Source organism: Uranotaenia lowii, chromosome 3 (assembly GCF_029784155.1).
Source record: "Uranotaenia lowii strain MFRU-FL chromosome 3, ASM2978415v1, whole genome shotgun sequence".
In the NCBI taxonomy this organism is placed as follows: Eukaryota; Metazoa; Arthropoda; class Insecta; order Diptera; family Culicidae; genus Uranotaenia; species Uranotaenia lowii.
This window is the reverse complement of record NC_073693.1, coordinates 29,989,244-30,007,687: the sequence shown is the minus strand read 5'-3', so window position 1 is coordinate 30,007,687 and position 18,444 is coordinate 29,989,244. Positions and strand designations below refer to the sequence as shown.

At 39.6% G+C, this 18,444-nt stretch overlaps 1 protein-coding gene across 5 annotated transcripts in view; it reads left to right on the top strand.

Annotated features, from left to right (window-relative positions):
* Positions 1–18,444, top strand: part of LOC129751686 (guanine nucleotide exchange factor DBS) — a 361,927-nt gene that overhangs the window by 231,163 nt on the left and 112,320 nt on the right. Inside the window, exon 4 of one of the 5 annotated variants that reach the window (XM_055747342.1) lies at positions 3,128–6,223. The exons of the other annotated variants lie outside the window; for them this stretch is intronic. Within the exon in view, the coding sequence (XP_055603317.1) occupies positions 3,182–6,223 (3,042 nt within the window). The 5' untranslated portion in view covers positions 3,128–3,181. The remainder of the gene's footprint in view (positions 1–3,127; positions 6,224–18,444) is intronic. 5 annotated transcript variants of the gene reach the window in all.

Below are 18,444 nucleotides of genomic sequence, written 5' to 3'. Positions count from 1 at the left end.
ATTCCGATTTTTATACAGAATAAAAAGATTTTTTGGCTCGAAAATACAGATTTTAATGTGGCAACGCTGGTTGGGCTCATAACCGTATGGGATATAAAGAGTAAAGAATACTTTTTTTGTCTTTATTAGAGAGACTTTCAGCCTTATAGATAATTATATCAACTTTATTCTTGTCAAGTCATGTATAAAGGTCAGGTTACAATAGTGATTGATATATGCTTATATTATCCATCCGTCGTATTGGCAACATTTCACTAATGATTTCCAATCTGTTCAACTGGCAACAGTTCCAGTGAACACTACGAATTCTCTCTTCGATTCTTGAACAATAGGGAATTGAAGTTCTCTCTCACTTGCGACTCTCTGTTACTGTTTAAATTTGCCGCACGGTTCGGCAGTCCGGAATAATCGCTGCGATGTAAACGTCGCCCAGTCGTTCGGTCGTCGCGAGTGTATTTCAACAAATACTAAGGTCTTGAAGCCGAAAATGAATGTCTTTAGTCACAGAATCGAGATTCTAAGGTCGAAATCCTCGGTTTGAAAATGGCCAAACAGAGGCTCCAAGGCAAGAATAAAGGCTTTTTAGGTTGACAATGAGATTATAGATTTGGAAATGAGTGAGGCCAAATTCAATGTTATGTCTTGGATCATTCGACACCTGAAAATTATTATATTCAGGCCAAGCACGAAATCGTCAGAGTCAATAAAAAATTGTCAGGCACAAAAGAGGTCGTCAGGGTCAAATTTCAAAGCAAAAAGCGATAAGCTTTTCAGTGATGAATTACATGCACGATCTTCTGAGGACAGATCCTCAGGGTCGTCAGGCAGAGGATTGTCGAGGGCAAACAAAATTGTTGAAACTTACGGTTTTCCTTGGTTTAGCAGCAAACAGCAACTTTTGCTGCCACGAGCAGAACCAAAACAGTTTGTTTAGGTTCCGCATGCTTTGAGTCAATTCGCAATTGAAACAATAGCGGTGATGATTGATGATGACAGCTGATGATGGTAAACACAGTACAAATGTTTACGTCATCACACTGTGAAGCCAAACAACTCAATTTAGGTTCGTGGTAACTCACCAGTGTTGCCAGATATTCTGAATGGTTAGCTCAGAATATCACACGAAAATGAGAAAACTAATAAGTGAGGATATCACTTCAGTGAATTATGTAAATAGCTATCGCTTATGTTATAAGTAGTTATTTAAGGACTTGACGAACAAAACGAATAAAGATTAACTCTATTCCACCACTGAAACCTGCGTTTTCAACAAAAATTAATCAAGTATAATTTAGTGACATCGAAAAAGGTCACGGAGCCAAGACAGAAGTCTTTAGTTCTAAAGAAATGTCGTTAGGCCGAGTTAAGGCATACTCTTAAGGTCTAACAGGGATTGTCAGCTCGAAGGAAGTTCACCACGGCAAAGAGAGGTCACCAGGGGCGAGTAAGAAAACTTCAGGACGAGATAGTTTTCATCATCTTCTCGAGGAAAGATCCTCAGGGTTCGGTAGAATGAAATATGAGGTCGATGGGGCTTACAGGATGTCTTTATGGGCAGGAGACAGGATGATATAATATCTTGAGCCCGAGAGAGATCCTGAGGACACGATGAAGGTGACCCTTCAAAAAAAATATCGTAGAATCGAACATCAGCGGTTTAAAAATCAAAATTCTTGGTTTAATGGGCATTATAGTTCGCAAATCATGTGAAAATCTATATTGTATTTAAAAAATTTAGGTCGAACGTTCATTTAAAAAAAGTAAGAATAAATTTTCGATTATAGATGCTATATCATCGGATAAACCAAAAAACATGCTACTTATCATATTTTGGTGGACCATTTATCTAACGGGTCTTTATTCTTTTTAAAAACCCCGACTAGGTGGCTTAAAAGTAAATTGAAGAAAAAAAACCTACATCATCCATCAGGCTGCTCAAAACGGCTCTCTCGAAGATGAAAGCTTCAGTGCGCTTCGATGCTCTTTAGTTCCGGATTTGTTGTAATTACAATAGTTTAGCTTACACCGCACAGCACATTTACAGGGCAACCGGAACCGAGCAGCGCTTTTATTTCCCTTCGATTGTGTGAAGATCGGAGACCGACGACTAGAGAAAAAAAATGCGGAAAGTGCAAACAAACAGTTAAAAATCGATCGCAGCTAAAAGGGTTTTTTTTTCTATATTTCTTAAATCATCGGCAAGTGGTTATAACAAATTGGTTACGAAGATGTTCAGGTTCGGAAAAGTATAAGAACGAAGTTCTCTGTATTGACTTTTAAATCATTCTCAAAATTTACCAAAAGCACTTTCCGAGAGACAAAAGATCAACAACCTCCAACACTTTAGGTTTCGGTAATTATAGAAGAATGAGAAGAAAAAATGTACTTACCCAATGAGATGTGCAGCATCCATCACTCTCTCCTTGAGTAGGTAGTTACCTTTCAAACAATTACAGTAATTTCTGCTTTCGTTTGTTTGCCAAAGTGCAATTGCTAACCAACTCGGCTTATACCTCGCAAGAGCTTTCAGATTGATTTGGGGTGCAATTTGCCGAAGTGCTAAGCTCTTTTCACGCGCAAATGGCGACGACGATGAAAGTTTCCTTAAAAGTGTGAGAAACATAGTTTTTTTACTTTATTTTATGGATATTTTAATTTGAAAATCGATGCTCTTTAAGACGAAATGTCAACTCGTCATGGCTTGCTTAAAAGTTGGTCATTAAATATCTTGAATTAATGAGGTCGCGTCACCGCAACGTTTCTCAACGGACTAATCAGCGATTGGCATCTTCCAGCTGCCAATTGCTCAACAAAACGAGAAAAAAAAAATGCCGTACTCCCAAGGTTGCTGATAATCATCCGTTTTTTTTTTCGTTTTGCTGTTCGGCAGTAGCGATCATCTGTTGTCTACGCTTCAACAGAAGTTACATCATTTGACGGGGGGTTTCTCGTCTATACAGGAAGAAAAAAACAATTAATCACTTGGTTTTGATCTCGTAGCTAACTCTTTCTTCTACCCGAAGGTGTTTGGAAACAATCCCATATTACCTTCCCCGAGGGACTGGCAACGGACCTTTTTTCGTTATGATTTTTGTGTTAATTTTTGTTTAATTTTATTTTATTATAGCTTAGAAAAATTGCACGAGTTATGTGACCCGTTAGCACCAGCTATGCTAGTAGGATGATGCACCACCAGGCGTCAAACTCGAATGCGGCGCGAATTCATGCGGCGTCCCAGAGGCAGCAGCGATCGAAGGCACCTCCGCATCAGCCGCCGCCTCCTCCGACGCCGGCGGCTACTGGACCGGGTCCTGGCGGAGGAGGAGGAGGAAAAGGGGGTGGTGGCAGTCATGGAATCCAGGTATTTCGGAACAATCGAAGTTCCAGTAACAGTCGGATCAATGGGTTGGTAGTTGGGCCCAAAGTTGATACCGGGCGGCGAGTTACGATTCAGCAGCCCCTGGAGCGACCCCCTAGTAGAGCGACGGAAGGCAGCTCTGATTTGGATTATGTAGAGGATGATCTTTTTTCGAAGGTTCCCAAAATGGAACTGCTGAAGGTGAACTATGTAAATTTGAAAGTGGATGGAAAAGCAGGCGGCGAAGGTGAAGAAAAGGCTAAAGGGCCAACGCCTTCTAAGAATAGCGTGACAAGTGCAATCAAGAAACAATTGACCTCAAATGGCGGCGGGACTAAGAGTAACAATAATAGTAGTAGTAACGCTGGTAACGCTAGCGGTGCAATATCAGCCGGTAAGGAAACGAAATCTAAATATTTGGTTTACAAAAAACATAACGGTTTCGGGTCGAACACATCGATCGCCGAAATCGGGGCAAAACTGCAATATATCAATGACTCTGATGTAAAACTTAAAAATGGCAAGAAAAAGTACGCCTTATTTGACAGCAAGAAGAAAAACAAACTCGAAACCGTTCAGTATTATTTCGATAGCCGTAGCTACGAGCGCTATGTGGACAATAAACTGTACGGGGTGATCAACAAAGACCAGAAACAGATCGAAGCTAATGAAGTTAACGCTAATCCGGAGCCGCGACCGCCCGAGATGCTGGATGCCCATAAAAGACTCAGCTGGGATCTTCGTTCATCCAACAATCGGCCAAGCATGCTGCGAGTTATCAATCAAGTTGGATCACCGGTAAAAAAGTCCCCCACCTCGGATCAACCCGCTTCCCTGCAGCCTCAGCCAAGTCCACCGGTTAAAACGACGACTTTCAACAAACAGCCACAGCCTTCTCACAAACCAGAGGGCAACAACAGTCGTCTCTACAAACTTCAAAAGAGCCATACCAGTACCAATCTGATTACACGCCATAGATCAATGAACGATATTCATCGCATTAATCAATTATTTCTCGAATCAAAAGTGCCACTTCCAGCTGACAATTGCCAAGCCGGTGGCCAAGCGCCTCCTTCGCTTCCGTCGGTTCTTTCGCGCCAGCATAGTAGCAGCGTCATCGCACTGAATCGGAAAATTGTTCCGGCAAGCAAACCCACCTCGGCTCCTCCAGTTGCCCCAGCGTCGATCAATCCAGGAGTGGTGCGGGAAAATGTGCACCGATTCGAGAAAAACAAATCCAAGAATGATGAGATGTCCGCTAAACAGCAGAAGTATCTGGTTCATAAGAGGTTTAGCGCTCGGTACAAGGTTGAGGAAAGTGCTCTCACGATTGCAGCAGCTGCTGCGGCGGCTGCAGCTGCCAATTGTTCTGGTCCGCCTACTCCAACTCCGCCTCCCACGACTCCGGTCAATACGATGGACCCGGATGACACGATCCGGAAGAGAATCCAGAGGATTATCGATGGACATAATGGGCATACAGGTTCATCGGAGACTATCGATAGCTTTGATTCGGTTAGAAAAGAGCATCCTAGAAGAGATATTGTAAGAGCGCGATCGAAATCTCTCGAGAGAGGGCTGAACGAGGACGACAATGTAAGCACGATAAGTGCCAAGAGTAACAAGACGACGACAACCTGCGGCTACAAGAACTGCAAATTCTCCAACTGCCCCATGTCGTCATCTTCGTCCTCTTCCGCATCGTCTACGGTTTCGAGTTCATCATGTACCTCAAAACAATCGGCCGCAACGGAAAGCGTCAAAAGCTACCCTTTCAACAACACTAAGTCAAAGGAGACAAAAGAACAAGAAATCATCTGCGGCAAGCGAACGTCGATAGTGATAACCGACGACGGCGAGAACGATATCGTGCTGAACAATGCGCTCAACGACAAGTTGAACAGCAAAAACGATAGCGTCCGTATTGTGTCTTCCAAAATCAAGGAAATCGATTTGGAGTCGCACCGAATGATAATCGAGAAATGTATCGAACCGATGAGTGATCCTACGGAGGCGGCTCTAGCTCGACAGAAGATGTGGAACCAACGGAACATCAAGCTGAATAACAACCCACAGAACAAACCGTACGACGATAAGGTTAACATTAACAACAAAATCAAGAACGAAGAGAACAACAGTATCAAGATTTTTATCAGCAGTAGTCAGGAGCGTAACGTTAGAACAACAAACACAGAACCAGTGTCACTCATTTCAACCTCCACTAGCAGTGGTGAAAACAACCACAGCTCGGCGGCATCCACTGTAAGCTCAACTGACGATTCGGAAAAGGACGATGGTTACTACGATCAGAGCGAACGCTCCATCAGTCCGGCACCAACTTTGGATGGTAGCAAACAGCCGCTTTCGATTGTTTCGACCGTTAGCACCGGCAGCAGCAGTAGCACCGTCTGCAGCGATGGTGGTGGCAGCAACCGGTCCAGTGTAACGTGTAGTAACGCCAGCGTCGGTAGCAATAGCGTACATCGTTACACCTCAAAAACAAGCATCCGACTGGGATGCGATGGAGCTCTGTTCTGGAATAACAACTACTTCGAAGATTTGGACAGTGGACAATCTTTAGCGGTGACCAGCAATGAAACCTCCGAAACCGTGACTTCACGATGCTGTAACAGTTCCGGAAGTTGTTGCTGTTGTTGCCGGCGACGGCAATCCAGTAACAACAATTGTAACAGCAATAACAACAACAACAACAGTGACCTCATCAGCTCGATTGACATCGGCTCAAATGTCAACGGCACCGGTTGCAGCGGATCAACAGTTGTACTAAGAAACCCTCAACAATGTCAGTGCGGTGGAAATAGTAACGCCGCCGGTGGCGGCGGCTCAACCAAACACAACGGCAAGGTAATTACTGCTTCATTTTCGCAAACTTTCTTCCGGTAGGCGTGCTCTTAATTTTGAAAGAAAACACAAATAAAAACAACAGCCTCACTATATTTGATCAAATCATCAAGGTAGTAAAACCATCCGCAAACAGCAACGTTGTCGGCCGTCGTCGACGAAGTCATCATCATCCGACGCTAATTAAATTGCGTATCAGGCACTTTTGCACAAGTTTCAGGCTTCAGGCAGATCGCGTGTGCGGATGCCGTTCAATTTCCACTCATAAAACAAAATACACAACAACAACAACAACCAAATCTAAAATTAAAAACTGAAGTGTTGTGCGATCGTTGTCATGGTAGCCAAGCCAAAGCTTCCTTCCGATCGCGTTAGCACTTTCCGCGAGAGAAAAGCCTCCTACGATCGTGGCTCGTCGTTTGCTCTCCATTATTTTTCTTTTGTTTCTTCACTTGGGTTTAGTGTTTCAAAGATTTTAAGAGCCACCTGTCTGCCTGGCTCTGCGTGGTAACATTACCGTGTAAAGCGGCAGTCAAATGTAGGCTAATTTTTTCGGTAGCCGATGCCCATCGCTGGTTTCGCGATTTTACCTTTGGTGGTTTTCTTTTTTCCATTGTTTTTTTTTTTTGGTTTCGGTCTTTCTCTATTTAATGTACCCGAACGAAATCCCGAAAAGCACAACGCCGAATCTATTGAAATCGGGTTTCACTTTCGTTGGAAATGTTTAAAAAAAATTTTTTTTATCATTTGATTTCAATCATTCTAAAGGAATACAATCCAAAATTTGAATTCGGATTTCGAAGAAATTTAGATTTGGAATTAAGATTCGGAATGACGATGCGGAGTTCAGATTCGGAATTGAGATTCAGAATTCTGTCTCAGATTGAAAATTCAAAATTTCAAAATTCAGACTGTGTGTTTCCAGAGTTCAGACTCACAGATTTCTGACTCTCAGTATTCAACTTTCAAAGTTCAGCCCCTCAGAACTCAGGCTCTCAAAATTCAGACTCTCAGAATTCAGACCTTCAGAGCTAAGTTTGTCGAAATTCAGAATCTCGAAATTCTGACTATCATGATTGAGATAGTTACAGTTTAGTTTCTATGAACTCAAAGAATCCGAACCCTTCGAATTTAGACTTAGAATTCCGAATGTAAGAATCCAGATCCAGTTAAGACTCTGGCTCAATTCAAACTATCAGAACTCAAGATTCTTAGAAATAAGACTCTCGAAATTCAGACTTTCAGAATTCAAACTTTGAAACAAGAATTAAGACATTTAGAGCTCAGACTGTCTGAATTCAGACTATTAAAATTAAAACTGTTACATTCGGACTCTAAGATTTCATTCAGACTTTCTAAATACTCTGGGAGCTCAGGCTTTCAGGGTGTAGACTTTAGAATTCAGACTTTAAGAATTAAGACTCTCTGAATTCAGACTCCTAGGCTTTGCATTCAGACTTTCAACACCTGAATTCTCAAAACTCAGACTCTTATACTGTATTTGTTTTCTCCACTCGTGGAGTGTTCCACCGTACCCGATAAAAACAAACACAAATCCTCGCCAGTGTATTGCTACCTCGCTCACTCACACGCTCTCTCGCAACACTGGCAAAATTATCGGTGGGCCACCGTCCGTAAGCAGAACTCCGACAGGTCAAAACCAGTGCAACACCGTCCGAATAAACAAACAGTTTGACAGCACCTAGTGGTGCACCAGTGCAACACTAGTGCAACACTCGGCATAAACAAATACGGTATTAGAATTGAAGAATTAACACTCTCAGATTTCAGACTCAGCTTCGTCAAATAAGCGTACATCTGTCAAGGATATCTTATAAATACTGAAACCACGAGCCCAAGGAAAGAGCCGAATATGTCGTAACCAAGAATCAATCTCATGACCACTGGCTTAGAAGACTTGAACGCTATCCTGTAGCCCACCGTCGGCGGCGATCATGATCTGGATCCTGATTCATCTCCAGATGTAGATCCGAATCTTTATCTGATTCTGTTCGGATTCGGACCCAGATCCCGATTCTTGATTCTCATTCTCATCCTGATTTTTACAATCATTCGGATTCTGATCCAAATTAGATCCTCATCATGAATCTGATTTGATCTTGATGCTTTTCCTAATCTTAATCCTGATAATAATCCTAATTCTCCTAATCCTAATCCAGAGTCTGATCCCTAAACTTCTTCTTCTTCTTCTTACATCAACATGGCCAAAACATGTAGGCATCCTGGAAAATGGAAGACTTGCGTCTATCATTTTTCTTTTCAGCGTATTACCTGTTACATATTCCTATGCATTGTAGATATTACTACGGCCAGGCCAACCATGTGATGAAAACCGCGAAAGGTACAGGATACAGGAGCGGAATGAAGCGTGGATATCCCTACCAAACGCTTCATAAATTATTTTGAATATGTAAAGTATATATGGAATATTGATACATTAAATGCTGTTAAGGAATTAAGAAATTACGATACTTACCAACATTATACTCACCGCAATAATATTTAGAATATAGAATATAACATTTGGGTTTCTGTAGATCAGCTGTTTTGCCTTCGTATCTTTCCGTCTACTGGATAGTATGAGGGGTTAATGATCAGAAAATTTTTAGTAAATGGTTGAAACACAAAGCAACTTATCATGTATTTCCATTGGCTTTGTAACCTGCAATGTAGCCTTTTGAGTTCTGTAGCTTGGTACAACCTGGGACTTCGTTAAACAAAAGTAGAGAATAATTTTATCGAAGGTTTCAACCAATATACCTACTGCAAAAAAGTAAAATGATACTGTCGCATTAAGCTTAGCATTGGCAGACTTCAGTATGGCATTACTATGTTTCTTGTTATAAATGTGTGTATCAGATTAAATAAAATTAACTGCCGCTGAATGAAACATGTGGATTTTGTGAAGCGTATTGCAAAATCATTATAATTGGAAAGAGCCCGAACATATACGAAAAATTGGAACTTGTTTCTAGAACTTGGAAACGGGCAGTAACATGATCCACTCATCAATAATAAAGTCAGCAGTAGTGTAAAAGAGAGAGAAGTTCAGCAAAATAAAAAAATAGAACGTCCTCACCAAGTTTTTCTGCTTCTGTACCATTTGTTGTTTGTTGTTGTGCACCAACAAAGTTCCAACAAGTTCATGTTGAGACCTGTTTTGTCTCGTGCTCTTAGAGATTTTCATTACATTCTGACTAAACCCAAGCCCATATTCCACATCGTCACGTTAACACTGTTTTGTTCCAGGAACGAATTCATCACTTAGCCCAGACTTTGGATGATTTGCTTGAGATTGTTAACTTAACCTTAGCTTTAACTTAACAGATCGCCCCAATTTCGGAAATTTTCAGATAATCCGAAAATCGGCTTGCTTTGATGACAAAAGCGACCACACATTCGCGACGCCGACGAACTGTCACACACAACGGGGAAGAAAAAAAAAATCGCCGAATGGCGGCAGAGCCTCTTCATAAAATTATCGCTTTTTAAATCAAAATTTCTTGGTTTTCGAATCAAACCTAACAGCAACTTGCAGGTGAAACCAAAGGACACTTTAGTATAAATAAAATAAACCTTCGAATGGCACTCGAAACATTAAAATAATGCTATTTGTAAACGCGACCGGAGCACACACAAAAACCGAACCGTACTTCTCGGCCTCCCGAACGCGAATCCTAATCCAGAGTCTGATCCCTAAACTGTGGAAAAATGTAAAAAAAATCGAAGCTGCCTTTAAGCAGTCTCGAAATAATACATTTCTAATGTGAAATTTTTCTTATGAATTAAGATCTGCCATCTGTGTTGACCAAAACGATTTGAGTGCGAAGTTATTGTGCTCCAATTATCCACAGAAAAATTATCTTATCTTCAAAAAACTGCATTCTAACAAAAAACAAGTCAGTGGAAATCATTTCAAAAAACAATTCTTATGTGATGTGAATGTTTTATTGAAGTTGATAAAACGCGATAGGAGCTACTATTATTACAAGTTTCCAAAGAATGTTTCATAGATCTGATATGAATAAAGCAATTAATCTATAATTCTGGATTTTGATGAATGCATTTCTGAACTTTAATTTCACGTTTTATTTGTAAAAATAGATCAACCCTTGAGAGAGCTATGAGGCATTTGTATTATTAAAAGCCATTTTTCTTTAGAATGGTAAAAGCGTTAAAAACCCTGCAGAAAATGATACATTTAAAATGATTTTATATATCTTAATCATATCATTTGGTTTTGTGGATTTGCACTGGTTTTAATATTTGTGTTGAAAAAAAGTTTTCTTGGAAAAAGCTCATTTATGGGTGGTTTGGGCCAAAAAACTCCTTACAATTTTTTTCATTCAACTTCAATCATGATGAATCTTAGAGCTTTTAGGCAAACAGTATTTAAGGGGGGGGGGGGGAGGGAGAAGGGGTGCAGTTAAATGTTAAATAATATTTTTATACTGCTTTAAGTTATAGTAATCTGGGATAAAAGTAAAAACTACACAATTTTCCTAAACCTGCCAAAATCGGAGCATTTGGAATTTTTCAACACAAAATCCGGACAAAGCAGAATCCAGTGATTTTTTTAAAAACCCGACACGACAGTGAGAAAAAAACACCTATTTTTTTCATCGAAACACTTCAGCAGCGTTCAATAATGTTTCAAACTCCCAACAAAAACCATTTAGGTAAAGCTAACCTTAAAAAAATAAGCCAAACTGGAAACCATATGGGCTTTTTTTAAATATTCTGACAACCACATTTAAATAAAATCGTAATACTGGCGGTTGAAATAACTTTTTCTCAGCTTTGTCTAAATTTGAATAAATAACAGTCATTATAACTTTTTAAAAGAAAATTTGCAGTACAGAATAGGTGCAAAAGACATAAACATCTCCCATTTTCATTAAGTAGGGGAGAGTGGGGCATCATGGGTCACTTTTTTCTTTGTTTAATAAATTCTTTATTAGAAAAGATAAAACGAAAAAAATAAATAAATGGAGCTTTTCTAAATGTTTAAGGCATTTTTTATTATTATTTGAATACATGAATTTCCCGAGCTCTGACTGTTTTAAAAAAAGTATTTTTTTTTTGGATTTTGAAAAATTGTGGGGAAACGTGGGCCACCAAATTCAAATTAACTACACTGCAAAAAATCCACACATTGCCTTTATGTTTCTCTACACATACGTTCTTCGATTTAGTCTGCTATATGATACAAATAATATCTATGTTTGAATTATAGCATGTATTCGAATTAAATATTAATTTTATATGTGACACATAGCTTTTATGATTTTCATCTTTGAAAGATTTCACGAATTCAAAATGGCTGCAATTGAAAAAAAAACACGTGTTGTCGAAGGAGTATACGCATAAAGGCAGTATTAGGTGAGTAATTTTATTATAAAGTTCAATTGAAGTTTTTGTCATGCAAAGACTACAGAGTACACATCTCTCCCTCACAGTAAGCTACATCCTAAATTGGACCGTCGGCGTAAGAAGCTTGCAGAATGTATTTAAGAAGGTTAGTTTTTAGTTCCTGATTTTCTAATTTCTGTTAGATAAAATATGCGTTCATCTGCTTTCAGATCAAATCTCCGGGAAAAATGGGGAACATTAGCTTGGAACAGACCGCTCAGACGATAGCCCTCCCATGATGAACGGCAGTTAAAATGGTGTCCTAGAAAATTAGGTTTGCAATGTGTTCAACTTAATTCGATCAATATAAAAATCTTATTTTGAAAACGAAAAATCATTCCTTATTGTGTTCTTGATTTTTAAACGCCGGAAAGTAGACAAGAAATGAAAATCATCAATAATATTTTGCTGCATATTTTTAGACGTTTAATGTCTATGTGTGAAATTTTATAATGTTAATGTGTCACATATAGCACTGAAATATTTCCTGAAACCTATGTGTGGCACATATTTTTTAATTGGGAGACAAATTGCAAAAATCTATATAAGCTGACACATACCCCTAATGTGTGGATTTTTTGCAGTGTAGATAACCTGCAAAGTTTATGAGTTGATCCAAAACTAAAATTTCATAATTCATTTATTCACTACAGATAGTAATAACGCATTTTCAGTTCTGAATGTGTATAAAAACACCAAAATAAAGGTGGACCAAGATACCCACAAAATGTGGCCCACGATTCCCCACAAGCAATGATTTGCAAATTGGTTGCGTTTGTGTGACTTATTGATGTTTTATCAAAAATTCCTTAGAAAGAACATGACGAAACTAAGATCATAAGCGTATAAGCATATTTTTGTTATGTACTTTAGGTCTCCCAAGGATGCAATTTTGCAGGTGTTTTTTTTAATTATGTAAGTACATTTTTCTGGGCTAGTTAAATAAAAGAAGCATATGATGCGTACATAAGTCAACAACATATAGAAAAACATGCTTACGCAAAGCGACGACGATGACAGTTGGATTGAGATTTTTATCTCAACAAACAGCTGAGATATTTAGAGTGGCCCACGTTACCCCACTCTCCCCTTAAACTTTCTCGCATTAAGTAAGGTATATCTGAATCAAAGCAATCGAAAGATTCCTTTTAATTCAACCACGGTATACCGGTATATCGCTTTTACATTATTTGTAAGAAATTTTAAAAACATGCAATTTACGGATACATTTTACCTTCTATTTACCTTCTATTTATTTCGGTTTTTTTTTTCGAATGATATCCAAGTATAGGCCGGATAATTGAAAAAACAAAACCAGCAATCCTAAATGAATTTTTGTTTACGGGTTTTGATCACCGCCAATTGTTGTTATCTTTTTAAGTTGATATTTTTCGGTGATTTTCGAATCAAATAATTACAATTCTTTTACGTTTCGGCCTACTGGATGATTTCAGCCATCTTCAGAAAACTGTATTTCGATAAAAATATAAAAACTTTAAATTAACACACTTTATGACTTGCAATTATTTCACTTTTTCGCACTTACAAATTGTGTCGCCGCGTGCTTCCGTTACGGCTGTCTTACTTAATTTGAATCCAAACTCTTAACTGCTTCTAACAGCTGGTGTCCAGCATTCTCGGCGTCGGTGTCGGCGTCGTCGTGATGTCGGCTGGAGTCCTCGTGTTTGAGGTCGTCGTGTTTGAATTAGTTTGGATTTTGAATTGAGGCGTCTCTCTCAGTTTTTTTAATATTGAACTATATATTTTAGAGATTTCAATGGAATCTTGTTTGATATTTACTGCATTTCCTTTCTTTAGTTTAATGTGTAATGTTTCAGCTGTTTTCCTTTTTCCTTCTTGATTTACTCTCTCTAAAATATAAGCTTTTTCGAAATTAAACTTGTGATTTTGTTCTAGGGCATGTTGTGTTAGTCCTGTGGCTCTGGCACTTTGCTTGAGGCTTGTTTTGTGGTTTTTAATCCGTTTTTCCAAAGTTTGTGATGTTTGGCCACAGTATTCTTTCCCGCATTCACATGGAATCGAGTAAACCACATTTGTCTGTTTGAATTTTGGTATTTGGTCTTTGGTTTTGGTAAATAGGCAGGTTTTGATTTTGTTAATTGGTCTCGAAGACACAATAATGTCGTGTTTTCTAAGAAGTCTGCTGACCTTTTCACTCAAACCTGGAATGTATGTGAGTGAGACGTACTTTCCTTCATTTTCCACGGTTTGGTTACTCAATGAATTATAAATGGCATTTACCCTGTTTTTTAAAACATTATTGATGAATTCATCCGGGTAGTTATTTTGGTGTAGTATTGTTTTCACTTTTCTGATACTCATTTCACGTTTTTCCACGTCGCTGAGTTTTAATGCTCGATCAATCAGCGCAATAGCTGTGTTCTTTTTATGAACATATGGACTTTCTGAAAAATAGTCTAAATATCTCCCATTTTCTTGTTTTGTGTACCAGGTTTTCTCAACTTTTCCCTGACACCTGGAAAGTTTGAGATCTAAGAAACGTAATGAGTTTTCAGTTTCTTTTTCTAAAGTGAATTTTATGCTAGCGCATTGGTTGTTGAATTCCGTCAGTACGCAGTCTATATCACTTTCCTTGCCTATAATCAAACAGTCATCAACATACCGTTTGTACATCACGAGGGTGATGCCTTTATCCCGTAGGTTTTGGATAGCTTTTTCTTCGAGTTGTTCCATTAAGAGAGACGCTATTACAGGAGATAAAGGGGAGCCCATCGGTGTACCAAACGTCTGCTCGAAGATTCTACCGCTGTACTGAAAAAACGACGCCCCGAGGATTGTGGTTAGGGCCCGTTTGAATTCAGTCCAAGGTATCGGCGTGTATGCGCTGATTTCCCGCCACTTTTCTTCTATTATTTCGAATACATTTTGTACTGGAACGTTCGTGTAAAGCGACACGACGTCCAGTGAATAGATAATGCAACCTTCGGGTACCTGAACATTCGTGATTTCCGACGAAAAGTCGAAGCTACTGCGTACGTGACGTTCGTTTTTGCCAACGACGTTTTGTAGCACGTTGGCTAGAAATTGAGCCATTCGGTATGTAGCTGACCCTACTGTTGACACTACTGGTCGGAGTGGACGATCTTCTTTATGAATTTTAGGAAGACCGTAAATTCTCGGGGGAGGGCAGTTGAACAATTTTAATTTGTTTTTGGTGTAAGTGGTAATGTACTTATTCTCGTGCCGCGAATCCAACATAGTGTTAATACGTTTAAGTATCTTTTCTGTTGGATCTGTGGACAGGGGAGTGTATGTTGTTGTGTCACTTACCATTGCTGTCATTTTTTCTTTGTACTCAGTAGCTAGCATCACGACGGTTTTATTTCCCTTGTCGGCCTTTGTGATGATTGTGATGATCAACGAAATCGCAAATAAATACGGAAGGATCGCAGAAAGATTTTCACGAGAATTCCTAAAAACAACAATTAAAATTGCAAAAACACACAATCGACTAAAATTCCTACTAAACTGCAGAAAATGCAAAATAGTACCGAAATGTTTGGACTATAAAATAAGTATGTGCCTAGACAATGAAAAATCCAAGAAGGAGCTAAAACTCTTGGAGCTCAAACAAAAAATCCGTATGGTAAGTCTAGCCATCAGCGACACAAAAAGAACAGCAGCCCGCCTAAAACCAAAAAAGATATTCCTCTCCCGAAAACTACAAAGCCTACTTGATGCTGAAGAGTGGAATATTATAAAAGAAATGGTCATAAAAAGGACAACAACCGCATTTAAGAAGACGCGAACGACAGAAATCAGAAAATTAGATTTCCTCAAAAAGAAGGAAATCCGTGAAATAGTGACCCAAGCCGAATGGATTGAAAACACAACCACCGTGAAAATCCCCGACTATTTGGAACGAGCGCTGCTTTTGGGACCTAATTTCAACATCCAACCACGAACGAGCATCCCATACGTTGCTTTCATTGCCGACGTCGAAAGTGCAATAAAGCAAAAGCCCGACGCAGACGACATCAGATCCAGCATCGCGACGATGATCAACAACTACGTCGACTTCCAAAACCAACCGCGCGCCAAAAACAACGATTGGATCCATAAAGACGTCGTCCGAAGCCGAAAATTTCTCCGAGAACACGACGAACTGATCATCACAAAGGCCGACAAGGGAAATAAAACCGTCGTGATGCTAGCTACTGAGTACAAAGAAAAAATGACAGCAATGGTAAGTGACACAACAACATACACTCCCCTGTCCACAGATCCAACAGAAAAGATACTTAAACGTATTAACACTATGTTGGATTCGCGGCACGAGAATAAGTACATTACCACTTACACCAAAAACAAATTAAAATTGTTCAACTGCCCTCCCCCGAGAATTTACGGTCTTCCTAAAATTCATAAAGAAGATCGTCCACTCCGACCAGTAGTGTCAACAGTAGGGTCAGCTACATACCGAATGGCTCAATTTCTAGCCAACGTGCTACAAAACGTCGTTGGCAAAAACGAACGTCACGTACGCAGTAGCTTCGACTTTTCGTCGGAAATCACGAATGTTCAGGTACCCGAAGGTTGCATTATCTATTCACTGGACGTCGTGTCGCTTTACACGAACGTTCCAGTACAAAATGTATTCGAAATAATAGAAGAAAAGTGGCGGGAAATCAGCGCATACACGCCGATACCTTGGACTGAATTCAAACGGGCCCTAACCACAATCCTCGGGGCGTCGTTTTTTCAGTACAGCGGTAGAATCTTCGAGCAGACGTTTGGTACACCGATGGGCTCCCCTTTATCTCCTGTAATAGCGTCTCTCTTAATGGAACAACTCGAAGAAAAAGCTATCCAAAACCTACGGGATAAAAGCATCACCCTCGTGATGTACAAACGGTATGTTGATGACTGTTTGATTATAGGCAAGGAAAGTGATATAGACTGCGTACTGACGGAATTCAACAACCAATGCGCTAGCATAAAATTCACTTTAGAAAAAGAAACTGAAAACTCATTACGTTTCTTAGATCTCAAACTTTCCAGGTGTCAGGGAAAAGTTGAGAAAACCTGGTACACAAAACAAGAAAATGGGAGATATTTGGACTATTTTTCAGAAAGTCCATATGTTCATAAAAAGAACACAGCTATTGCGCTGATTGATCGAGCATTAAAACTCAGCGACGTGGAAAAACGTGAAATGAGTATCAGAAAAGTGAAAACAATACTACACCAAAATAACTACCCGGATGAATTCATCAATAATGTTTTAAAAAACAGGGTAAATGCCATTTATAATTCACTGAGTAACCAAACCGTGGAAAATGAAGGAAAGTACGTCTCACTCACATACATTCCAGGTTTGAGTGAAAAGGTCAGCAGACTTCTTAGAAAACACGACATTATTGTGTCTTCGAGACCAATTTGTAACGAATGAATTTGTCCCAACACTCTGCAGCTTAAGCGCCACCTTCGTTAATGAAGGCTGCGGAGGCGTTCTTTAAGGGTGCCCGGCTTAAGCCTCCCTCTCAGGGCAGGTTGAAATTTTAAATCAAACGCACTCAATCACCATTCAGCGCTTCCAACAACTTCTAAGAAGGGTCCTAACGTTTCACCCAGGATAATCGAAGAGGAAATCTCAAAGCAGTGCAATATTCAAAAAAATCTACGATCCCGTCCCGGAAGATTCGTCAACCCTTCCTCAAAATAGGCCAATCAGCATAAATACCATTCAACAAAAAAAAACGGTCTGGCCTAATATCTCAATCAGTACGTAAGGTCACGTGGTTGAGCTTTTTAAACACTTTTCCCCTTACAAGCTATCAAACCTGTTTCTTGTGGATCTCCTTCCGGGAGTCCTGGCATCCCTGGTCGAGGCTGCGATGATTTAGCGATTCAGCTTTTCCGATGAAGAGCTTTTTATAAGATGGAAGCTCTATCACTTGACGACGCTTTTAGTTCGAGAACCGCCCACGCGGTAGCAGTAGTAACGGAAGGGAGGCGGAAATGTTGTCGAGCGCCACCTGAGACCGGAATTGCCACGGGAAAATTGCCTGAACCAGTAACTCTTTGGTCGTATAGTCAAACCAGGGGATGGATGAGTGCCACGTTTTTCTTTTCAGCAATAGGGTGACCAACGCAAGCGATCAGATGAGGTTTTCATACATAGCTTTATTCCAAAAGTTGTTGATTTTGGGAACTCTAGATTTACACCCACGTTGAACGGTGGGATTAACCTGTTCAACGTTAAATATACAATTTTTAGTCACTTTTGTACAATTATTAGGCCGATATTTTCTTACCTCAAACTCTTCAATAATATGCACCGATGAATGTGATGCACATACTCGCTCGATTAAGAAAAATCTGACTATAAAAAATGAGGTTCATGAAACACATGTCTCTTCACATATCTTTTTGTAATTTGACTCACAATGTTCGATTCGGTTTACAATTTTATTTTTGCTTTTTATCGAACTCTGATTTTTTTCGAGCAATCAGAACGCTTTAGGAAGCCTATAAATAAAATCTTTAATCTATAAACTGATTAAAAACTTCCTTAAAATTGCAAACTTACTTTAGCGCGTCTTAACAGTTGCACGGCACCACACCTTTTGACTCTACTATCAGTTGAGCTGACGGTCTTCCAACAAAGAAAATGAACACCCCATTGCTTCAAACAATGCCCGAAGGCATTGGATGCTGTTGAAGTTTCCTCTCTTCTCATCTCTTTTGATCCCTAAGCTACATGGGGCTGATCTCCTCTCCCACACAATCTTTTTGGGAGGAACCAC